The following is a 25,669-nucleotide window of genomic DNA, read 5'->3' on the forward strand; positions in this document are numbered from 1 at the left end:
CAGTGGCTTTTGGTATAAAAGTCCAAAGTTGAGTGACCGTTTAAGTTATTAACTCCTCAATACTTCAACAAAAACCTCAACTTCATTAAAGATTTCGTTTCACTTTTAAATATGACCTAATATCAATATCTACTGGGCTAAATTGTAGTTTTTTTTCTGTTTTGTAGTCAATTAATCCGCGGCTTGGTCTTCAATAAAAATGCTGCTCACAAACACATGCCTACGAGGTATAGCAAGCCTAGATTGTTGTTGATTCAGGGTGCACTTGGTCTCTCTTCAAGTGAATTGTCAGCATTTAATTCACTGCTTCAGGTAAACTAGCAATGCCCTCTATGTGTCAAATAAAAAATGTGCATTATTTATATGTTTGTGACTACTGTTCCTGGTGATCCATAATAACAGGAGAGCAATAGAGTAAAGTCTATCATTCACATGGTAGAAATGTACGAACCAGATGTTGTTTTAGTGGAGAAATCTGTTTATCGTGACATACAGGAGTATGCTCTTCTTAAAGGATTGACACTAGTATTGGATATCAAGCAACATCGACTGGAGAGAGTTGCTCAATACACAGGCTCACCAATCATATCTTCTGAACTATTGGAAAGCCAAAAGCTCAAGCAGTGTGATTCCTTTCATTTTGAGAAGTTCCTAGAAGAACATACCTCTTCTGGTGATAGTGGGAAAACGCCTAGCAAAACACTGATGTTTATCAGGGACGGTTCTAATCGTCTTGGATGTACAGTGAGTATATTTGCAGTTTTTGTCTATTTTACTTTTGCTGATACAGAATACATAACTAAGAATTTTGGTAGAAGGGATTATTGGGAATCTTTCATACGTTATTGTTCAAGGGAAACAAGGATGGTTTCCTATAAGCAAAAATAGTGTGATCGATCATTCTGCAATTCACTTATAAAATGGCATGCTGCGTTATGACCGTAAAGAAATCTCTTTTTGGTTTTATCATATTTCCGTATATGCACAGGAAAAAAATCAGTAATGGTGTATATGTTGAATTGATTAGCTTTTGTAAAATACATTCCTCCTGCTTATTTGGTGAGCTGTGGATCATACATCTGAGGCGTGGATAAACCTCTTTGCACAAGCAATTATTGTTGGGTTCAAAGTATATGAAAAGTGTGAATGAAAAATGGAGGAAACCAAGTGGAAGGAAAAAAGAAGAAGAAAAATGGAAAGTGTACTCTAAAATGGAAAGTATACTATTTCTCCCACATTGATGGGAGAATGTGACTTGTAAGTGTTTATATTAAGAAACACTTATTCCACTTCGTAAGTGAGGTAAGAAATAAGAGATGCCTTGCGCCATCGTCGCTTACTTTGGCTTGGTATCTGGATTTGGATCTGAAAAACGATCAATGAGATCTATCTTTTTGGACATAAGTTTTTCTGTATTTTGATCCTCCAGTTATATGCATGCATGCACTGTTTCGAACTAATGCTTCGGAAGGATGCACTGTTTCGAACTGATGCTTTAGAAGGATGCAATCCTTCAATGAAATGACATATTGATTCATGAAATGGTCTACCTGTTCGAAAAATATGCAAACTTTGGACAAACAGACATGATCTTTCAGTAAAGGTCACACCTTTAAGTGAACTAGTGCCACTTTTCAGAAGAGGCAAATGAAGGCTATATAAACCTGCTTTCATCCACAGGTTTAGACACACATTTTTTAAAATACAAACTCTCTTCTTGTCTTCAAAACATTCTGTGTGATAAAACTGTTGAGTGAGTTCATTGAATTCAACAATTTGAGGTACCGCTATTATTCAGATTAAAGGCCATTTTATCCTGAGAGGAAGATTCTATAACCTCGGGTACAATGAGGAAAATTATTCCTTAAGGACACTCCGTGAAGTCGGAGGACTTGGCCTTACAAATTCTATTTCATCTATTTTCTGAAAATAAACACACTTCTTAAGGTGTTAAGTAACTTCAAAAGTGTTCTTGTCTTAGACTTGAACTAGAGTTGAAGTTGGTGTTGCATATATACAGATTCTTGTACCCGAACATCATAAAATAACAATCTTAAGGAATAATCTTGCAGAATTTGTATTGCTTGTTTTTGGAGATTAAAACTTTAATCTTTCTACTCTGTTTGAACTTAACTAATGATTTGAAAACATAAAATCTTCATCACAAGTTAAAGATCACTCGGTTGACGATTGGAAGTCATAAAAATTTCATTATTAACTAGAAACAAGAAGAAGAGTTTAAAGTTGCTTAACTCTATAAGTAGTATTCTGAAAATACTAAATTTTATTGTCTTGTGGTGACAGAAAAAATGACTAACGAAAGTCAAATGCAAGATGCGGCTACGATTGTGGGGGAAACTAGTATTGCGTCAACAAGTCTAGCAAATGCTCCACAACCAATGGCACCAGCGGAGAAGCTCAAAAAATTTGTGGGCATTGACTTTAAGTGATGGCAGCAGAAGATGTTCTTCTACCTCACAACACTATGTCTTCAAAGGTTCACTAGTGATGATGCTCCTGAGGTGCCTGAGGGAACCTCGAACAAAGAGCGTTTCATAATTGTAGAGGCTTGAAAATACTCGAATTTCCTTTGCAGGAATTATATCTTGAGTGGTTTCCAAGATAACCTCTATAATATTTACAGTGGAACTAAGACATCGAAGGAATTGTGGGGGCACTAGAATGAAAATACAAGACAGAGGATGCGAGAATTAAGAAATTCTTTGTTGCATGGTTCCTGGACTTTAAAATGATAGATAGCAAACTGGTTGTCTTTCAAGTGCAGGAATTGCAAGTAATCATCCACGATCTCCTAGCGGAAGTTATATCTTTGAAAAATACCTTAATTGAATAAATTAAAAATGTTTTTAGTAGTCACATATTGATTGTGAATGATGCATTTCAAGTAGCAGCGACCATTGAGAAGCTACCACCTATGTGGAAAGACTTCAAAAACTACTCGAAGCACAAATGCAAAGAGATGACTATCGAAGATCTTATTGTCCGACTGCGTATTAAAGAAGATAATAAGGCTGTCGAGAGAAGGTCAAAAGGGAATTCTACAATTAATGGAGCACATATTATAGAAAATGACCAACATAATTCTAAGAAAAGGAAGAAAGTTGAACAAGGAAGCAATCAACCCAAGAAGAAATTCAAGGGAAAGTATTTCAACTGTGGCAAGATTGACCATAAGTCCACGGATTGTCGTGCCCCTAAGAAAGGCAAGAAAAAGGACCAAACAAATATGATTGAGTTCAACAAAGAATGTGATGATCTGTGTGCTATATTTTCAGAATGCAACTTGGTGGGGAATCCTCGCGAGTGGTGGATGGATTTTGGTGCCACCCGCTATGTTTGTGCCAACAAAGAGTTGTTTTCACCATTCGCTCCGGCTCTAGTAGAAAAAATGATCTACATGGCTAACTCCGCTAAGGCTAAGGTAGAAGAAACAGGAAAAGTGGGCTTGAAAATGACTTCAGGAAATGTCTTGGCACTTAACAATGTCTTATACATTCCAGAGTTACGTAGGAACTTGATTTCTATTTCAATTCTAAACAAGAATGGATTCAAATGTGTAACCGTTTCTGAAAAAATTATAATTAGCAAAGGAGAAGTGTATGTAGAAAAAGGATGTCTTACCGAAGGCCTTTATAAGATGAATGTAATGAACGTTGAAATCAATAAAAGTTCAATTTTTTCTTACTTGCTTGAGTCTTATAATTTGTGGCATGAACGTTTAGGCCATGTTAATTATAAAAGATTACGAAAATTGATTAACTTAGAGGTTTTGCCAAACTTTGAGTGCAATAAATCAAAGTGTCAAACGTGTATGGAATCAAAGTATACAAAGCATCCTTATAAGTCTGTTGAAAGAAATTCCAATCCCTTAGACTTAATACACACTGACATTTGTGATATGAAGTCAACACCATCACGTGGTGGGAAAAAGTATTTCATAACTTTTATTGATGATTGCACTAGATATTATTATGTCTACTTGCTAAATAGTAAGGATGAAGCAATAGATGCGTTTAGGCAATACAAAACTGAAGTAGAAAATCAATTAGACAAAAAATAAAAATGATAAGAAGTGATAGGGGTGGAGAATATGAATCTTCTTTCGCCGAAATATGTGTAGAGAATAGAATCGTCCATCAAACTACAGCCCCGTATTCACCTCAATCTAACAAAATTACGGAAAGGAAAAATCGAACGTTAAAGAAAATGATGAATGCCTTACTTATAAGTTTCGATTTACCTCAAAATTTATGGAGGGAGGCTATCCTTACAACCAATCGTATACTCAATAGAGTTCCCCATAGTAAGACATAATCAATTCCTTATGAAAAATGGAAAGGAATGAAACCCAACTTAAAATAATTCAAAGTGTGGGGTTATCTAGCAAAGGTCCGAGTTTCTATGCCTAAAAGGGTTAAGATAGGACCTAAGACTGTGGACTGCATGTTCATAGGATATACTAAAAGTAGTAAAACATGTTGGTTTTTGGTTCATAAATCTGAACATTCATATATAGATAAAAATACGGTAATTGAATCAGATAGTGTTGAATTTTTTGAAAATATTTACCCGTATAAAATTAGACATGAATAGTCTAGTGGAGGATCTAAACGACCTCGAGATGAACCAAGTGAGAATGTACATAATGAAGAGAATCCAAGACGTAGTACACGTCAAAGAATGTCTACTTCGTTTGGATCAAATTTTGTAATATTTCTCTTAGAAAATAAGCCTCAAGTATTTAAAGAAGCGATGTCATCACCAGACTCATTCTTTTGGAAAGAGGCAGTCAACAGTGAGATTGATTCAATCTTAAGCAACCATACGTGGGAATTGGTTGATCTTCCTCCAGGAAATAAACCTTTAGGTTCTAAATGGATCTTCAAAAGGAAAATGAAGGTGGATAATACTATTGACAAATACAAGGAAAGACTTGTAGTAAAAGGCTTCAAACAAAAAGAAGGCCATGATTACTTTGATACATACTTATCGGTAACAAAGATAACATTGATTCGAATGTTAATTACCTCAGCGAAGGTATATAGTCTTGAAATCCATCAAATGGATGTGAAAATTGCATTCCTACATGGAGATTTAGAGGAAGAAATTTACATGAAACAACCTAAGGGTTTTGTGGTTCCAGGAAAAGAAAATAAGGTGTATAAACTTGTTAAGTCACTTTATAGACTAAATCAAACACCTAAACAATGGCATGCAAAGTTTGACCAAATCATGTTGGCAAATGGATTCAAGATAAATGAATGTGATAAATGTGTTTATATTAAAGACACTCCGAATCACCAAGTCATTGTTTGTTTATATGTAGATGATATGTTGATCATAAGTAGAGACATTTCTGACATAAATGTAATGAAACGAATGCTCGAGAGTAAGTTCGATATGAAATACCTTGGAGTTGCGGATGTGATCTTAGGAATAAGAATCCATAGAACTCTATAAAGGTTGGCATTGTCACAATGTCATTATATCAAAAATGCACTTGACAAATTCAAGTATATAGAATTCGGTATTACCAAGACTCTATTAGATATGAGCTTTGTACTTCGAAAGAATGAAGGTGAAAGTGACTCACAATTGGAGTTCGCAAGAGTATTGGGATGTTTAATGTATATAATGAACTGTACACGACCAGACATAGCATGCGCTATTAATAAATAGAGCCGGTACACGAGTAATCCCAACAAAACTCATTAGGTGGCAATGAAAAGAGTTTTGGGGTATCTTAAATACACTCAAGACTATGATTTGCATTATAATAAATATCCCGCGGTACTAAAATAATATAGTAATGCAAATTGGATCACCGGATCGAACGAAGTAACATCCACAAGTAGATATGTATTTACTATCAGTAGAGGAGCAATCTCTTGAAAATCATCTAAACAAACTTGTATTGCTCGATCTACAGTGGAATCTGAATTTATCGCATTGGATAAAGCCGGTGAAGAAGCAGAATGGCTCCAGAATTTCTCGGAAGATATTTCTTATTGGCCCAAACCAGTGGCACCAGTATATATACACTGTGATAGCCAAACGACAATAAGTAGGGCAGGGAGCATGATGTACAATGGCAAATCTCGTCATATAAGATGAAGACATAATACTGTTAGGGAACTTCTTTCTAGTGGAATTATCATTGTTGACCATGTAAAGTCAAAGGATAATGTGTTGGATCCACTTACAAAAGGCCTATCCAAAGAAGGAGTGGAAAGGATATCCAATGGAATGGGTTTAAGGCCCAGGATAAGTTAGCATGACGGTAACTCTACCTAGAAGACTGGAGATCCCAAGAGCTAGGTTCAAGGAAATAAAACAAAGTTGTGTTTGACATGTTCAACATTGTCAATTAACCAACCCATTCTCATGATGTCGACAATGTTTAGTAAACAAGGATAAGACTTAAGGTGAAAAGTCTTTTAATGATTATCTAAATTTGTCAGCTTTGACCAAATAGTTTAATCTATAGGATTGAACGTTTAGAAATTACCTATGTGAGGGCTAAGTGGAAGCCGTTTCAAGGAGAATATTAGTAAAGTACTATTCTCTAAGCTCTCATGAAACCGGAACGTGTTCATGGCTGAAAAGAACAAACCCGTGAGAACCATAAATGATAAAAGGCTGGTTGTGTGACATGTATTATCTAGGTGCACATTAAAGCTTAACGGTTCAAAGATATCAAATCTACCGATTAACTGAGTGCATCCGATGCATGTTCACTACGAAAAGTTTAAAGAAAAACCCACTTATCCAGATGCAATCAGTCTTTGCTTGATGATCACATACTTGTCCATAAAATTTTTATAAAAAATAGCTATTTTCCGTTCATGTGGGGGATTGTTGGGTTCAAAGTATATGAAAAGTGTGAATGAAAAATGAAAAAAAAAAGAAAGGAGAAAACACTAAAATGGAAAGTATACTATTCCTCCCACATTGGTGGGAGAATGTGACTTTCAAGTGTTTATATTAAGAAACACTTATTCCACTTGGTAAGTGGAGCAAGAAATAAGAGATGCCTCGTGCCGTCGTTGTCGTCGCTCGCTCAGCTTCAACTTCGAATTTGGATTTGGATTTGGAAAATGATCTCTCGATGAGATCTATGTTTTTGGACAAAATTTATTTGACAGAAATTTAATCTGAAGGGAAAAATATAAACGTAGTAAGTTTTTCTGTGTTTTGATCCTCCAGTTATATGCATGCATGTTGTGTTTCGAACTGATGCTTCAAAGGGATACACTGTTTCGAACTGATGCTTTAGAAGGATGCAATCCTTCAATAAAATGACACACTGATTCATGAAATGGTCTGCCTGTTCGGAAAAGATACAAACTTTGGACGAACAGACATGATCTTTCAGGAAAGGACACACCTTTAAGTGAACCATTGTCACTTTTCAGAAGAGGCATATGAAGGCTATATAAATCTGCTTTCATCCATAGGTTTAGACACGAATTTTCTGAAATACAAACTCTCTTCTTGTCTTCAAAACATTCTGTGTGATCAATCAAACTGTTGAGTGAGTTTGTTGAATCCAACAATTTGAGGTACCGCTATTGTTCGGATTGAAGACCATTTTATCCTAGGAGGAAGATTCCATAACCTTGGGTACAATGAGGGGAATTATTCCTTAAGGATACTCCATGAAGTCGGGGGACTTGGCCTTACAAATTCTATTTCATCTATTTTTTGGAAAAAAAAAAACACTTCTTAGATAGATTATTCATAATCTAGTGCTGAAGGTGTTATGTAACTTTAAAAGTGTTCTTGTCTTAGACTTGAACTAGAGTTGAAGTTGGTGTTGCATATATACAGATTCTTGTACCCGAACACAATAAAATAACAATTATTTTCTTATGACAGGCATTAAGTTATTGCCTCTATATAATTTAGAGCCGTTTGTCTAATGTCTTTGATGGTTATGTGTTTTCTTTGTACATTCATCATGAAATGGTTTCATGAGAATATATAATCAACTTTGTGGTTACTTTGAATCACATGTTTAGTCATTCCAGAACAACCCCGCATGATCTATTCCCATATCATATGATAGCTAGTTTTGTGAGCCAGATCTTGACCTGATTTGTGAGTTGGTTCAAGAATGTAAAAGAGAAAAAAAGTGGCAGCTTGGTGCATTAATCTCATATTATATGGCTATGTTGCTCGGACTCCCAACAACGCTGTCGGACCCGTGTCGGATCCTCAAAAAATGCACTACTTTTAAAGGATCCAGCACACACCTGATGAAACTTTTGAAGAGTCTTAGCGACATAGATATGTGGTGCTTGTTCTGTCTTTTAGTAAGAGGGTGATTTTATTTGGTTTGCTTGCAAAGTTTTATATTAATGTTGTCTGATTGTTAATTGATTTCACTCAATATTTTTAATGTTGGTACCAACTGATAGTTTAATTTCTCATACTTAACTGCTCTTTGCACTTGCAAAAACAAATCAATTTTCTTGCTTGTTCATGATGCCTATATCTTTAGATCACCGGACGTGATTTCTTTGGCAGATTTTGTTAATGGGAGCTCACAGCGATGAATTAAAGAAAGTTAAATATGTGGTCCGGTGTGCAGTCACCATGGCATATAATTTACTTATTGAGACTACTTTCCTTCTAGATCAAAAAGCGATGTTCTCAAGTAGTCCCCCTAGCCAAGTTGTGAATCTAATAGTCACTGATGGAGATCTATCTGTTAGTTCAGGGAAACAAATCCTTCGTACTAATGAGGAACTTTATGCTGAGACCAGTTCACCCTTTGTTAAAGATGCTCTAATTTCCAGTAGTGTTCTTGGTGAAATAAGGCATAACATAGATGAAGAAGGTGATTCTCTATTGTTTAAGCCAAACAATCCAGAAGATGACGGCGTAAATGATGTTCACATTTCTCATGCACAAGAGGTGGCTAATCAAATTGATCTAGAACAGGAGGGCACTTTTCCTGACAATGAGAAGAGACCTGAAAAGGAACAACTACATTGTCCATTAGTGAGGGCAGAAGAGTCTCTGGAAATTCCTGAAGACGAAGGACATAAGATGGATGCCATGATATCATCATTAGATTGGGGGAGTATTTTAGTGATGAAGTCCACTTGCAATGCGAAAAGAGGCACTAAGTGTGAGCATAATGCTCTCAGAATCAGGCTCTATCAAGTTTTTGATATTCCCCTTGGTAGGTTCTTGCAAGATAATTTGCTAAATCAGGTGCGTCGAACTCAATTATCTCGACTCAGAACTCTTTCTTTGTGTCACTATGTTTTCTTTTCCTAGATTTCTGGTTTCTCATTAGCAGAATGCAATAATTGAAATTGTTTCTATAATCTATGTACTGTGGTCGGAACTTTGGTTATGCCAGCTTATCGTTTTCTATACATAGAAGCATTTGTTTTAGGTTGTTGACGCGTAAGCTCTATTGTACAGACCCACCAGTGCTGGACCTGCGGTGAATCCCCTGAAGGTCATATCTTCAGTTATGCACATCAAGGGAAGCTACTCACTATTCAAGTTCGTTCTCTTCCATTACACAAGGGCCTTCCAGGTGAAAGTGAAGGGAAACTTTGGATGTGGAGTCGTTGTAAATGCATATTCCAGAACGAAGGCTCAAAAAATTCAAAAAGAGTTTTACTGTCCAGTAGATCCCGCGATTTGTCATTTGGAAAATTTTTGCAGCTCAGTTTCTCAAACCCCTCTTTGTTTAGTAGACAGCCTGACTGCAGTCACCCCTTCCACAGAGATTTCCACTACTTCTTCGGGTATGACCAAAGTCGTTCCAATTTATAAATTTAGTATTTTACATATTTTTGTTTAAAACTTGAATTAAAAAGTAAGATGATTAAAATCAATTACGTAATCGCATAAGAACCGAATTGATCGAACAAAAAATGAGGATAAGTGAGATCACCTAAAGAACAAATAGCTGAACTGTTCTTGAACAGTATCTCTTAGAGAATGGAACCCTTATGAATTAGAGAAGAAAAGAGAGAAGTTGATGTTGATTTGATTGACAAATTCTATCTAATGACTACAGTGAGAAGTTCCACAACTTATACAGATATCCTAACCGAATTTGGGAATTGAGTTCAAAAGTTAGTTATAACTAAACTTTCTTAACAGCTAACAACAGGTCACATGACTTGCACGTGACTATTCATTAAACTAAAAATGAATTACCAAAGCAGGGAATGAAATGCTAAAATTGGATCATATCATAATTGAAGATTATCTAACAAAATGAAAGACAGTTTTAAAGGAATGTCCTGTGAACAGAAACGTTATTTAGGAGTAAACAACATATCCACAAATTAAATGCGACACATAGATTGTTGTGTGGTCAAACGGTCCATGGAAAAAAATAAGAAGGATGACAGCTGATAGAGATTCAGCACTTATAGAGAATAAAATGAGAAGGTAAATTTCATCCATGGTCACTTAACTTTGTATCTATTAAACAAAAGTCACTTTTCTTTCATTCAATTCATTTATGGTCACTTAACTTTATATCTATTATGCAAAAGTTACTTTTCATTCACCCATTTCATACATGGTCATTTAACTTTTCTCCGATTATCACAAAAGTCATTATAACAGGATTTAATAATAATTTCATCGAAAAATGATGTGACAATCTTAATTAGTTTTTAATTTTAATTTAAGTGAATATATAATATATTCTCATATCTTGACTTTTTTTATATGTGCACAACTCAATTTTTTTTATGGATTATTTAATGAAAGAATATCAATTTCTTAATAGATTAGATTACCTAATGAAGACTATTTACATAAAAAAATTTGGTTGATATTTTATGAAACATTTTATAATATTGTATTCATTTGCCAAAAATGTGCATCGAAAAAGAGTGATAAACAAGATAAATTCTTCAAAACACATAAAATAAAAATACATATAAGATATTATTTTTTTTAAAAAAATTATTTTAATTATTTGAAGATAAATCAACATGCTAAAGATAGTCTTAAAATAAAATCTTTTTAATTATGTCATTGAATAAGTATTGTCAAAATTTGTACAAATAATGTTATATTAACGTACAATTTTGTTAATAAAAGTTATAAAATATAAGTACTTTAATAGATAAAGAAATTATAGGGTATCTATTTTTATCAATTAAATTAATTAAACAATATGTAATTTATCAGAAATAGAATATTATAATAAAATTTTTTAAGAGAATTAATCGATTAGTCAAACGGTTAAAAATACAAAGACAAACTCAATTAACAAAGTAGTTTATCATATTATTATGATATACCGAATGCAAAGACTCAAGTGGCAAGAAAAAGAATGTATGAAAAAAATAATTTTATCAACTACATGTCACAATTTAATAGGTAAAAAAGTAATTTTATCAACTACATGCCATAATATTAGAGGAAAAAATTAATTTACCAACACATATCGCAACTTTAGAGGATTTTAAGAATATATAAGTATAATTTTATTTCATAAAAATATCAATCACGTTTTTTTAATGAAATTAGTCTTCATTAGGTAATTGGTATTATTTCATTAAATAATCCATAAGGAAAATTGGGTTGTGCATATGTAAAAAGGATTAAGATATGAGTAATATATTATATATTCACTTAAATTAAAATTAAGAACTAATTAAGGTTCCCACATCATTTTTTCGATGAAATTATTGTAAAATCCGATCATAGTGACTTTTGTGATGGTAGGAGTAAAATTAAATGACCATGGATAAAATGAATGAAAGAGAAGTGACTTTTACATAATAGATACAAAATTAAGTGACCATGGATGAAATGAATGAAAAGAAAGTGACTTTTGCGTAATAGATATAAAGTTAAGTGACCATGGATGAAATTTATCCCAAAAGTCACTATGACTGAATTTTACAATAATTCCATCGAAAAAATGATATGACAACCTTAATTAGTTCTTAATTTTAATTTAAGTGAATATATAATATATTACTCATATCTTAATCCTTTTTACATATGTACAACCCAATTTTCCTTATGGATTATTTAATGAAAGAATACCAATTACCTAATGAAGACTATTTTCATTAAAAATATGTGTTTGATATTTTTATGAAATAAAATTACACTTATATATTCTTAAAATCATCTAAAGTAGAGATATGTGTTGGTAAATTATTTTTTTCCTCTAATATTATGGCATGAAGTTGATAAAATTATTTTTTTACCTGTTAAATTGTGACATGTACTTGATAAAATTATTTTTTTCATACATTCTTTTTCTTGCCACTTGAGTCTTTGCATTCGGTATATCATAATAATATGATAAACTACTTTGTTAATTGAGTTTGTCTTTGTATTTTTAACCGTTTGACTAATCGATTAATTCTCTTATAATTTTTTATTATAATATTCAATTTCTGATAAATTACATATTGTTTAATTAATTTAATTGATAAATATAAAAATTAGATATCCTATAATTTCTTTATCTATTAAAGTACTTATATTTTATAACTTGATTAAAAAAACTGTACATTAATATAACAATATTTACAAATTTTGACAATACTTATTCAATGACACAATTAAAAAGATTTTATTTTAAAACTATCTTTAGCATGTTGATTTATCTTCAAAGAATTAAAATATATATTTTTTAAAGAATATCATCCATGTATTTCTATTTTATGTGTTTTGAAGATTTTATCTTGTTTATCACTCTTTTTCGATGCACATTTTTGGCAGATGAATACAATATTATGAAATTTTCATAAAAAATATCAACCAAATTTTTTTATGTAAATAGTGTTCATTTGGTAATCTAATCTATTAAGAGATTGATATTCTTTCATTAAATAATATATAAGAAAAATTGAGTTATGCACATATAAAAAAAGGTCAAGATATGAGAATATATATTATATATCCACTTAAATTAAAATTAAGAACTAATTAAGGTTGCCACATCCTTTTTTCGATGATATTATTGTAAAATTCGGTCATAGTGACTTTAGTGATGATCGGAGAAAAGTTAAATGACCATGGATGAAATGAATGAAAGAAAAGTGACTTTTGCATAATAGATACAAAGTTAAGTGACCATGGATGAAATGAATGAAAGAAAAGTGACTTTTGTGTAATAGATACAAAGTTAAGTGACCATGAATGAAATTTACCCGTGACTTTTGTGATGGTCGGAGTAAAGTTAAATGACCATGGATGAAATGAATGAAAGAAAAGTGACTTTTGCGTAATAGATACAAAGTTAAATGACCAGTCATCATGAATGAAATTTATCCTAAAATGAGACAAAGGTTGCTTGAGATAGATTTGGCTAAGTCCTACGGGGACCTTCATATGAACCTGTCTTTACATGTAACACTTGGATGGTTAAAGGTAATAAAGGGAAAGAGTTGGACCTAAATCATACGAAGAAAAGTTACCTCATAAAAAAAAAAAAACCTAAAATCAATTTGAACTAGCAGAGAACATAATGTAATGGAAGCGAAGGATTCATATAATCAACACCAACTATCAGGGATCAAGGACTTGTTGATATCATAATTATATCACATTATACTTATTGGAGTCCTTTTGTTCTAGTAGAGACTTGAATGTCGTACAGGATTAATTGTTAAATCCACAGAATCTCTGTGTTTTTCTCAATAAATGCCTTTAAAGACAAGTTTTAAATTATTGGAATGAAATGAGCCTGACTAGGACGGAATAGATACTGATATAATCGATTTAGGATTAAGGCATAACTAGGTACAGATATAATCATTTTACGGCAGAACTAATTGACTGTTTGTTGCATCACTGAGCGGTAACATTTATTTAGCAGCTTCTTTTTTCAACTCTGCCAATCATTTGAATTGATGCACAGTGATTAAGTGTGTGACGATTTTCTCTTATTTCATCTTTTTTTTGAAGAAATTCGTATCATTTTCTTAAATGTGCAGATTAGGATCTGTGGTCGCCGTGTTCAAGTACTCAACTTTTACTTTATATTCCGTGTCTCTTCCACCTGTGAAACTGGAGTTTAGCAGTTTGACCAAAGGAGAGTCTAAGGATTGTGAAGATGTAGGTTCTTTTGATAGTGCACGTTTTTTGTATACAATTGCTTTTAATTTTGGCTGAAAATGTATTATATATTTCAAGTTTATGATGGCTGAAATTTCCATTTCTTGACTAGATTTACATGAAAGGGATTATGATGTTTCTCGATTTGGAGAAAGCTTTAAAGGCAATTGAGTCCCGTTGTAATAAAACAACGCTGAATTTTCAAGGGTCAACTTTGGAATTCTCTGAAGTTGAGAAAATGTTGAAGGAAGAGAGATTTCAATTTGAGGTTAGTTCCTTTCTCAGCTCTCATTCGAGGATTGTGTGTTCTTATAGCATCCAATGTAATCAATCTTGTGGTAATTCATGCATTGTCATGGCATCTTGTTTCCTCTTTTTTATTTTATAAAAAGATTCCATATATGACAGGGGTCTATCAAAAACAACCTCTCTATTTCTTCAGAGGTAGTGGTATGGACTGTGTACATTTTACCCTCCCCAGACCCCAGTATGTGGGAATGAGAATATACTGGGTTTGTTGGTGTAAAAAGTCCATATATGTTTTTTTTCTTTTTCATATATGTTTGTCCAACAGGCATACCAAACTACTTAATGATGTCCATGCAATGTTCATTAGCATGTTAACATATATCAAATTTATTCACGCATGGACAAAGATTAGTTAGGTTGTTATTTCCTGATGAAGATGTGTTAAAGAATGAGAAAAAGTCCCATATGTTGGGTTCGAAATCGAGAGGGCGTCATGCGGAAGCTATTAGTTGCAAACTATGAGATGATAAATAAGATGACAACGAAAAACAATACTAAAAACATAATTTTATTATATGATTTGGCCAATTGGCCTACATATAGAACCTTGTTATAAAACAAGAAAGAATAAAGAAGAAGAGTAGAGAGAATAGAGAGAGTGATTCTTATTTCTTCTCTTGAGGGATGATTTATAATGAAGGAAGCCCTTCTATTTATAGGGGGAATCTACCCCTAGTTTCACATTAAAAGACAAATACATCAAATCCTGATAAACATCAAATAGATCTTGATAGATCTTGACAGACATTCACTATAATTGATATATATCATAACACCCCCCCCCCCTTGAATGTCTAACAATACGCATATAGGCTGCCTCATTAAAAACCTTACAAGGAAAATCCAGTGGGACAAAACCTCGTAAGGGAAAAAGAGTACAACGCGTATTAGCTCCCCCTAATAAGAACTTCCTTGAACCTTTGCATTCCAATCTTGTGCACCATCTTCTTGAAAGTTGCAGTTGGAAGAGACTTGGTGAATAAGTCAGCCGCATTGTCACTTGAACAAATTTGATGCATGTCAATATCACCATTTTTTTGGAGCTCATGTGTATAAAAGAGCTTTGGCGAAATGTACTTCGTTCTATCTCCTTTTATGAATCTTCCTTTAAGTTGTGCTATGCATGCTGCATTATCTTCATATAAAATCGTGGGTACATTATCATATTTCAAGCCATATTTTTCTCGAATGAGTTGTATTATGGACCTCAACCACACGCACTCTCGGCTTGCTTCATGAATAGCTATAATCTCAGTGTGATTCGATGAAGTGACTACGATACACTGCTTTGTTGATCTCCAAGATATGAAAGTACCCCCACATATGAATACATAGCCTGTTCGAGACCAAGCTTTATACGGGTCAGATAAGTACCCAGCATCAGCATAACCAACAAGATCGGAACTGCAATCTTTAGAATAAAATAAGCCCATATCGGTAGTTTCCTTTAGATACCGTGATATATGTTTGATCCTATTCCAATGTATCCTAGTAGGAGCAGAACTATACCTTGCTAGCAAATTTACTGAAAAGGCAATATCTGGCCTTTTAGTATTTGCAAGATACATTAATGCACCAATTGTACTACGATATGGTATTTCAGGACCAAGGAGTTCCTTATTCTTTTCTTGAGGTCGGAATGGATCCTTATTTACATCAAGTGATCGAACAACCATCAGATTACTTAATGGATGTGCTCCATCCATATAGAATCATTTCAACACCTTTTCTGTGTAGGAATATTGATGAACAAAGATGCCGTTTGTCAAATGCGCAATTTGCAAACCAAGGCATAACATTGTCTTTCTGAGATCTTTCATCTCAAATTCTTTTTTTAGGTAATCAATTTCCTTTTGAAGCTCTATTGGTGTTCCAATAAATTTTATGTCATCGACATAGACAGCAAGTATAACAAACTATGACGTTGTTTTCTTTATGAAAACACATGGGCAAATTTCATCATTCGTATAACCTTCTTTAGATAAATTTTCACTAAGACGGTTATACCACATGCGTCCAAATTGCTTCAAACCATACAATGATCTTTGCAATCTAATGGAATACATTTCCTGAGGCTTTGAACTATATGCTTTCGGCATTTTAAATCCTTCAAGAATTTTCATGTATATCTCATTATAAAGTGATCCATATAGATAGGCTGTTACCACATCCATCAAATGCATTTCAAGTCTCTTATGGATAGTGAAACTAATAAGATAAACTCAATGTTATTGCGTCCATAACTGGTGAATATGTCTCATCATAATCGACATCAGGCCGTTGTGAAAATCCTTATGCAACAAGGCATGCTTTATACCTTTGTATTTCATTTTTCTCATTTCTTTTTCACACAAAGACCCGTTTATAGCCAATAGGCTTAACATCATTAGGTGTTTGAGTTATAGGTCCAAAAACTTCACGTTTGGCAAGTGAATTCAGTTCAGATTGAATTGCTTCTTGCCATTTTGGCCAGTAATTTCTTTGTCGATATTCTATGATAGATCGAGGTTTAATACCCTTACTATCTTGCATGATTTTCGTTGCAACATTATATGCAAAGACATAATCTACTACTATTTCAGATCGATTCAAATTAATTTCAAAATCACTTGAATTTATGGATAATTCCTCATTTTCTTGAGTCTCAGGCTTATTGATTCCTTCAGGGATATCAACATTGCTCAAATCTTGAACTTCCATATGTGGATCTTTCGTAGTGTCATCATGACCATTTTTTTTCTTTTTCTAGGATTTCGATCCTTAGAACCTAATGGTCTGCCACGCTTCAAGCGTGCTTTAGATTCATTAGCTATGATACTAGTGGATGGTCCTTTAGGGACATCAATTCAAATTGAGATATTCTCTGCAGGAATATGTGATTTAGTGATCTTTTTCAAATCTGTAAATGTGTCCGGCATTTGATTTGCAATTCTCTGCAGATGAATAATCTTTTGTACTTCTTGCTCACAAATAGAAGCACGTGGATCAAGATGAGATAGTGATGGATTTTTTCACAAAATTTCTCTTTTGATATCACTATCTTTTCCCCCTAATTTTGGAAAAAGTATCTCATCAAACCGACAATCTGCACATCGAGCAGTGAACATATCTCCCATTAATGGTTCAAGATAGCGAATAATAGAGGGTGATTCAAACCCAACATAAATTTCTAACCTTCTTTGAGGGCCCATCTTGGTGCGGTTTGGTGGTGCTATAGGCATATATACAACGCACCTAAAAGTTCTCAAGTGAGATATATTAGGCTCTTGACCCAAAACCAATTGCTACAGAGAAAATTTATGATAATTTTTTGGTCTAAGACGAACACGTGTTGCAGCATAAAAAATTGCATGACCCCAAACAAAAGTGGGCAACTTAGTTTTCATCAGTAATGGTCTTGCTATCAACTAGAGACATTTAATTAATGACTCAGCAAGGCCATTTTGAGTGTGAACATGGGGTACAGGATGTTCCACTCTTATCCCAATCGATAAGCAATAGTCATTAAATGCTTGGGATGAAAATTCTGCAGCATTATCAGGGCGAATAGGCTTAATTTGATTATCAAGAAATTGAGCCCGTAATCGTATTATTTGTGCCAACAATTTTGCAAATGCCAAGTTGCGAGATGACAAAAGGTACACATGAGACCATCTAGAAGAAACATCTATTAGGACCATGAAGTATCTAAACGACTCACTTGGTGGGTGAATTGATCCACAAATGTCCCCATGTATGCGTTCCAAGAAAGCGGGGGACTCAATCCCAACTTTTATTGGTGATGGTCTCACAATCAACTTGCCTTGATAACAAGCATTACATGAAAATTCATCATTCGAAAGAACCTTCAAGTTCTGTAATGGATGCCCATTTGAATTTTCTATTATTCATCTCATCATTATTGATCCTGGATGTCCCAGACGATCATGCCAAAGTACGAAAGTATTGGAATCAGTAAACTTCCGGTTGACTATAGAATGTGCCTCAATTGCACAAATCTTTGTCCAATACAGGCCAAAAGATAAAGCAGGAAAATTTTCAACAACACATGTCTGGCCAGAGACATTCTTGGTGATAGTAAGATATTCAAGATTCATCTCATCAATTGTCTTGATATGATAACCATTTTCACGATTATCTTTAAAACTCATCAAGTTTCTCCGAGACTTAGGAGAAAATATAGCATTATTTATGATGAGTTTAGTTCCCTTGGACAAGATTATAATGGCTTTTTCGAAGCCTTCAATCAAATTAGCACTACCAGAAATTGTAGTAACATTAATCTTGCCTATGTTTAGATGAGAGAAATATTTATCATCTTTGAATATCGTATGTGTAGTGCCAGAATCAATCAAACAAATATCTTCATAATTGGATAGCTTACTTTGAAAATTATCTATATCTTCACATAAAATGACATACACCAAATACATATTAAATCTTTGTATAAAGTGAAAGTTTATACTATATGTAATTGTTAATCACACTTTACTAAGTAAAAAAAAAGTTCAATTAGAACGTGATTAGCTTAGCTTAGTTTAGCATTTTATATCTTCTCAACATGCATGCCAAGTCAATTTCATTAAAAACACAATAATTGAAACAAATTAAAAAAAATAAATCCAAGCTTGATATGAAGAAAGTGACAATCAGGAAGAAGTATACATGACAGCTCTCTCAATCGGCAAGATAATTTACTTTACATTACAAGACAAAAGGAACCAATAGCCTCAGGATTTTGATATACAAAATAAGTAGCAACAGAATTGTTACGTTATTTAAGAAATATAATATAATATAATATTATTATATTGCATGTTAAACATTCTGACATTGCACCTTGAAAATATATATATATATATATATATATATATATATATATATATTTTATACCCTTCTATATGAAAAGATTGCATACTATATATATGCATGTCTACACATCACTACACTTTATTCGTTTTAATACTAATTGACTGTCATACTCTATTTTACATATTTATTATATTTACCATGTACAATATAACATATTAATATTGATATAACAGTGAACTCAAGTGCTACGTATATCATTCTTTTTTTTTTTTTAATAAATAATGACAAAATTAAAATTTGATTCAACTCAATAATAAATAACAATATTAAAAACATTACTCATGCAAACAACTATTTTTACATGATTCTTTATTCTCTAACTCTTATCAACAATTTTAAAAAAATTAAAATTAAAAGCATTCATTCTTCCATGTTTACGGAACCATCATCAATCAAGTGATCAATCTTTCCTTCAGGGTGATCGTAAAAGTCTGCTACATCCAAGCATGTGATGTCAACATTATTTTTAGAGAGAAAGTTAGCCTCAGAATTTCTCTCTTTCTTCTTTAATGATGCTTGATAAAGATCAACCAAGTTCTTGAGAGCACGACAATCACATGAATAATGTCCTTTTTTGCCACATTGAAAACAAGTAACAGCTTCACGTTTCTCATCTTTTCTCTTTTTATTTGATGAATGATTAACACCCGGAATAGAGTTTCTTTCTTGGTCATTGTGACCACGACCACGACCACGATCAGGGCCCCAGGAGGCATTTAAATCATATAATAATAATTTACAGTCAGTTGGGTTACATGGATGTTAACACAACTAACTTATGCAACAAACGATCTAGATGCCACTACAGCTGATCTGTATATCACAATAGATTGACAATATATTACATCAGATTGCACATTTGTTACATAATTTGCATCAGATGGGTAATCTGTTAAGTTGGGTTCAGAGAAACAGAGCAACATATGGTTAATCTGTTGTGAAATTTGAATCGTTTAATGTAACAGATTACCCATATGTTACACCAGTTAACAGGTAATTTATTGCAACAGACGACCCATCTATTGAACAGGATGAAACATTTATTTTAATATCTTTTTTTGAGGCAAATTATTTTAGTTGAAAGAAGACATACTGCATCATTCAGAGGGTTAAATAGATCCGCCTCCTGCTCCTTAATATTTTTTTGCTGCCCTTTACAGCTGCTAACCACGTAAGGATCCTTGGATGAGAAACCTCATCCGGGTAATCCTTGAAATTTTTTCGGAGGGGAGGAATGGCTCCACATGCCCAAGCCTAAAAAATATAAATAGGAACAAGCAAAAAAAGTCATAATAACTATATTCATTATAGTGATATGATGAAAAAGACGCTTTCCACTTTTTATGCCTCGAATGTGCTCTTACAGCAACAATATCAAGAAAAAGGTTTCAAGAAGTATACTAAACTGAGTTCTCATCTTTTCGTGGCTGAACAAAATAATGATTTGTTAATGAAAAATCACGAAAATCGACCAACTGGATTTGCACCATTTCCTGAAGGGAATGATGTGCATGCTTACCATGCTAGGCCGTCTCTTCACAGAGTTTCAATTGAGAAGAAATTCTGAACATGGTAGAATTGTATTCATGAACAGACTTGTAGTCTTGAAATCTTAGATGCATCCACTCATATCGTGCTTTCGGGAGGATGACCATCTTTAAGAGGTCAAACCTTTATTTTAGGCTATTCCACAATACGAGTGGATCCTTAGTAGTAAGGTACTCAATTTTCAGAACTTCGTCAAGATGATGACGCAAGAAATCATAGACTTAGCATGATTTTGACTAGATGCTGTACTTTCATTCTTTATGGCGTCTCCAAGACCCATAGCATCTAGGTGGATTTCAGCATCCAACACTAATGAAATATAGTTCTTGCCTGAACTTTGAAGGGCAACGAACTCACACTTCGTAAGATTGTTAGCCATATGAAAAAAGGGAAGAAAAATAATAATATCTTAGCCTTAGCTTAAAATTTGAGACGGTAGAGTCTCGTGCTGATAACGTGTTATAAAACAAGAAAGAATAAAGAAGAAGAGTAGAGAGAATAGAGAGAGTGATTCTTATTTCTTTTCTTGGGGGATGATTTACAATGAAGGAAGCCCTTCTATTTATTGGGGGAATCTGCCCCTAGTTTCACACTAAAAGACAAATACATCAAATCCTGATAGACATCAAATAGATCTTGATAGACATTCACTATAATTGATATATATCATAACAAACCTAATATTAAAAATAATATTAAAAAGCATAAAACTAATGAGAGAGAGAATCTCCCCCTAAACGAAACTCTTAAAAGATTACATTGTGGATGCTATTGTGTTATGGTATAAGAAGGGGGTCTTCTATTTATAGATGTCCAAAAACTTTCCTCCAAGAAAGAGGTTAGCAAAATATGGAAAAGAATTATATTTTTTTCTTTCAGAAAAAGTAAAAGTAATTATGGTAACTTTTATTTTCTTTTAAAAAAAGTAAAATTTAAATATAGTAAGAAAATCAGGGTAAAAACCCTAACACCATATTGGTGGTTAATAAGATTGATGGTCTCTGTATAAGACTTGGGCAATCCTCCTCCCTTGAGCTAGCTTTCGGAGTGTGAGTTAGACCCAAGACCTAGTTTTACAAGATGAGAAGTCATTCAAGCTATGACTCAACAAATGTCAAATTTATGGACGTGTGTCATCTAATACTAAATTTTCTGACATATAATTCTCTTATTAAGACATTATTAACTCAACATTTGAACATAATCTTGCCTTTTCTGATTTACAGATTGATATTCAGAATTCAGCGAAACAGGAGGCTGTCTATAAAGCTCTGAGCCTCAACAGAATACGGCTAGAGCTTCTGCTTGAGTGGTGTGTGTGGGATCACCGTCTTCATTCACTGTTCTCATCTGACTGTAGAGTTACTGATCCCAAAACCACTGACCAAAAGTATGAGGCACTGGCGGCTATTAAGACCATGAAGCACAAGGAGCAACAAGACAAGGAGAGTGCTCAAAAAGATGCTAAGTGGGAAGGAGTGAGTCTGGAAAGAGGTGAGAACTGAGAAAGCCTTACAATATCATGTCGATTCTACAATTGAGTTTTAGAACCTTATGTATCCATTTTCAGACATAATCTGGTAAATGCAGATGCTGTAGTTGTCAGCTATTTTGATCCTCAAAGGAGTAGATCCCTCTCAGCAATGTTATCCAAAATAGAATACGACAAAGGGTGGTGGACTCCTTTCCCAGAAATTCGACGTAAATACATGAAGAATCTTTTGAGAGGTCATTTAACAAGATTAGGTTCTCTCGCAACTCATGACACAGAAACTATAGCTTGTGAACTCACTACTGATGATGATGGAAAGCTCCATATTCCCCTTGACAGTGATAATTATATCGTGTCGGATTATGAAGATGAATTTTCGTGCATAATTGCTTGTGCATTGGCATTGTTGAAAAATTTGCCTGTTGCAAGTCAAGATCTTGAAGCTGAATCATGCTCATCAAGGAATTTGCCTGTGAAGCATAAATACTCAGTAATCTGTCCCTATGCGGCCCAATTTCTTCATCTACGAGAGAGGTGTTGCCGTTCTGAAGTTAATTTTATTGCTTCCTTAAGTAGGTGTAGGGTCTGGGATCCAGAAACTAATCCATTATTCGCCAAAACTCTTGATGATCGGTTCATAGTAAAGGAAATTAAGACGGGTGATTTTGAGTCATTCTTGAAGTTTGCTCCTAGTTATTTTGATTACATGTATCAGTGCATAGACGAAGGGAAGGAAACCTGCCTTGTAAAAGTTCTTGGCATTTATCAGGTCTATTAATCACTTAATTTTCTGCTTATTAGTGCAGCAAATGCATATACTTATGCAACTTTTCTCTTCAAATTAATGTTTTACAGGTCATGGTAAGATCACCAAAATGCGGGGAAGAGACAACCCACGATCTCGTGGTGATGGAGAACCTTTCTTTTGGAAAAACTATTACGAAAAAATATGAACTGAAAGGCACTTTGCATGGTCGACTTAGTTCAGCTGAAAATGGTGCTGAAGGCATTCTTCAGGACCAAAACTTTGTGAATGATATGAACCTTTATCCTATATACGTTGCTAAGGGTGCAAAAAGGAAATTGCAAAGAGCTCTATGGAATGACACTACTTTCCTCAATGTAAGTTTGGCAGAAATCCTACTATCAAGTGAACTGTAGCTCATATTTACCATTATATGAATAGAACTTGAATAGCATGTCATTTCTGTTTTACCTTATTAACCAATAACCATTTAATCCTAGAATTTTATGTCTAAACTGGTATAATTTGCTGAATTGCAGTCAATCAATGTGATGGATTATTCTCTATTTGTGGGAATGGCTACTGAGAGCAATGAACTTCTTTGTGGCATAATTGACTATCTAACACAGTATACCTGGGACAAACAACTCCTGAATTGGTTCAAATCCTCAATTGTGGTTTCCCAGAATGTACTTGACCCTGTTGTCATCTCCCCCAAGGAGTATAAAAAGAGATTTAGGAAGTTCATCGACACATATGTTCCTACTATTCTAGATCAGAATTGAATCAAAGATCATCAGATCCTTAATCTCTTTGGCATTGGCAGGGTATCATTTTAGTGTTCACAAATTACGGAGTCATTCGATGCCATTTGCAGTGGAAGATATTCTTCTTGTTATCAGTATTCGTGAGAATTGAGGTCCTTTTTTGTGTGTATGGAAAGAGTATGTGCATGTTTGGTTTGGGGTTTGGAGGAATTGATCTTTCTTACATCTACTTTGGTTTGGGGTTTGGAGGAATTGATCTTTCTTACATCTACAAAGCACTGAGCATATCTGACCACCTTAGAGAAAGAGAACCCTACCCAACCTCCAACAGAACACAAAATACTAGCTACATTTAAAGAATGAAAAACAAAATCTCAGAAACTAACAATCTATGTGCTCTCTTTGTACACTCCACTCTCCTTGATCTCAGACTCTATGTGTCACTTCTATCTTTCTTTGTATGCATATATTTTTGAATATATTTCAATTACTTGCTCTCCATGTGTGATAGATTTGACCTCCCCAGATTGCTACATTCCGCTCCTTAAAACTTCCTCTAGTGTCTGCTACTAATCCAGTGCAAAGTCTGAGGTATATCTGCATTCTGGACATGATGACTGTTTGTTTTAGAAGAGACGAAGTTGCACAAGAAGAATAAGAATATTAAAGGAATGAAGAACAGGAGAGAAAGCTTATGAACTGAAATTGAAAGTTCGACATATCTTCACTGCAATCTGAGATTACAATTTATAATAGAAGTACTAACTTCTAAACCTAAAATTAAGCAAAAAGAAATTGTAGAAAATAGCAAACTCTTAAAGTCTAGAAAATATTATTTATTCAAAATTCAAATATAAATTAGCTCCTAATTAAAATGGTTAACTAATTGGCTGGTTCCATCGCAATAGAATTACTGCAGTAAAAAGCTTGCAATTCTAAAGCAAATATTCAGCACTACTTCTCCTTGCTTTAGCAACTACAAATTTTGTTTTTCTATCTTGGAATCTTCATACTTGATAACTGAAAGTGACCTTGTGAATAAATTTGTAGATTATTCTTTGGGCTTGTAGTGAATTAAATTTACTTCTCATCTTGAATGCAACCCTTGACTACGCTAAATATTTTTGGCATGTTTTCTCAGTTTGCATCCTAAATTTAAACTTATTCATTTTATTTTTCTAAAACATAGATAACTCGGTGGCTTCAATTTCTTTTGGAACATTAAAAGCTCCTTAAACCTAGCAGGTTCACATTTTTCTTGTGCATTTTCAATTGGAGGTTCATCTTCTAATTTTTTTTAGCTTATGATCTTTTTCTTGTTCTACAAGAACATCTTCCATTGGATCAAATGAGAAATGTTTACCTTTAATCTTAATGTTTAAAACTTTCATTCTATCAATCATTAACGAAGCAATGCTTATCTACTTTATATCCTGTTTCGATCAGAAAACACTCAACAAGTTTGATCTGTAGGTATATAAAGAAATCTGAAATTGCCTTTTTCTTTGAACTTGTTTTGATGACAATCGTTTCTTTTCCTTCAACAACTATCTGGTTACCATTTCTGACCTAACTTTGAATATTTCAGTAGGCTTTAACTCTTTAAGTAAACTCTTGTCATAAGTCATGTGGTTAGTGCAACCGTTATTAATCAACCAAAATTTTGTTGAAACCTTAGTGGAGATATATGTTGCAACAAAAAGATGGTCTTCTTCTTCTTCATTGACCACATATGCATCTGTTTCATGGTTCTCAGATTTTTTCTTGCAAACCACTACTTCATGACTAAGCTGATTGCATTTGTTGCACTTTGCGTTCGACCTTTTTCAACACTTGTATGGTAGA

The 25,669-nt window shown here is 33.6% G+C and overlaps 2 protein-coding genes across 2 annotated transcripts; both read left to right on the forward strand.

Annotated features, from left to right (window-relative positions):
* The first annotated feature begins 216 nt into the window (after nucleotides 1-216).
* Nucleotides 217-9,819, forward strand: LOC124899455 (putative 1-phosphatidylinositol-3-phosphate 5-kinase FAB1D). The gene is made up of 4 exons (XM_047414342.1): nucleotides 217-312; nucleotides 403-744; nucleotides 8,551-9,243; nucleotides 9,460-9,819. The coding sequence occupies exons 1-4, from the start codon at nucleotides 217-219 to the stop codon at nucleotides 9,817-9,819; spliced, it is 1,491 nt and encodes a 496-aa protein (XP_047270298.1).
* A 4,143-nt stretch (nucleotides 9,820-13,962) lies between these two features.
* Nucleotides 13,963-24,015, forward strand: LOC107874420 (putative 1-phosphatidylinositol-3-phosphate 5-kinase FAB1D). Its single transcript, XM_047414670.1, has 6 exons — nucleotides 13,963-14,091; nucleotides 14,204-14,359; nucleotides 22,047-22,314; nucleotides 22,411-23,081; nucleotides 23,168-23,434; nucleotides 23,597-24,015. The coding sequence occupies exons 1-6, from the start codon at nucleotides 13,963-13,965 to the stop codon at nucleotides 23,840-23,842; spliced, it is 1,737 nt and encodes a 578-aa protein (XP_047270626.1). The 3' UTR covers nucleotides 23,843-24,015.
* The last annotated feature ends 1,654 nt before the right edge of the window (nucleotides 24,016-25,669 follow it).

This window comes from Capsicum annuum, chromosome 6 (assembly GCF_002878395.1).
Source record: "Capsicum annuum cultivar UCD-10X-F1 chromosome 6, UCD10Xv1.1, whole genome shotgun sequence".
Classification (NCBI taxonomy): Eukaryota; Viridiplantae; Streptophyta; class Magnoliopsida; order Solanales; family Solanaceae; genus Capsicum; species Capsicum annuum.

Coding starts and splice junctions, on each gene's coding strand:
- LOC107874420 (XM_047414670.1), top strand. CDS start 13,963: ATGTGCAGATTAGGATCTGTGGTCGCCGTGTTCAAGTACTCAACTTTT. Junction 14,092..14,203: donor AGTCTAAGGATTGTGAAGAT/GTAGGTTCTTTT, acceptor TTTCTTGACTAG/ATTTACATGAAAGGGATTAT. Junction 14,360..22,046: donor AAGAGAGATTTCAATTTGAG/GTTAGTTCCTTT, acceptor TCTGATTTACAG/ATTGATATTCAGAATTCAGC.
- LOC124899455 (XM_047414342.1), top strand. CDS start 217: ATGCCTACGAGGTATAGCAAGCCTAGATTGTTGTTGATTCAGGGTGCA. Junction 313..402: donor CATTTAATTCACTGCTTCAG/GTAAACTAGCAA, acceptor CCATAATAACAG/GAGAGCAATAGAGTAAAGTC. Junction 9,244..9,459: donor AAGATAATTTGCTAAATCAG/GTGCGTCGAACT, acceptor TCTATTGTACAG/ACCCACCAGTGCTGGACCTG.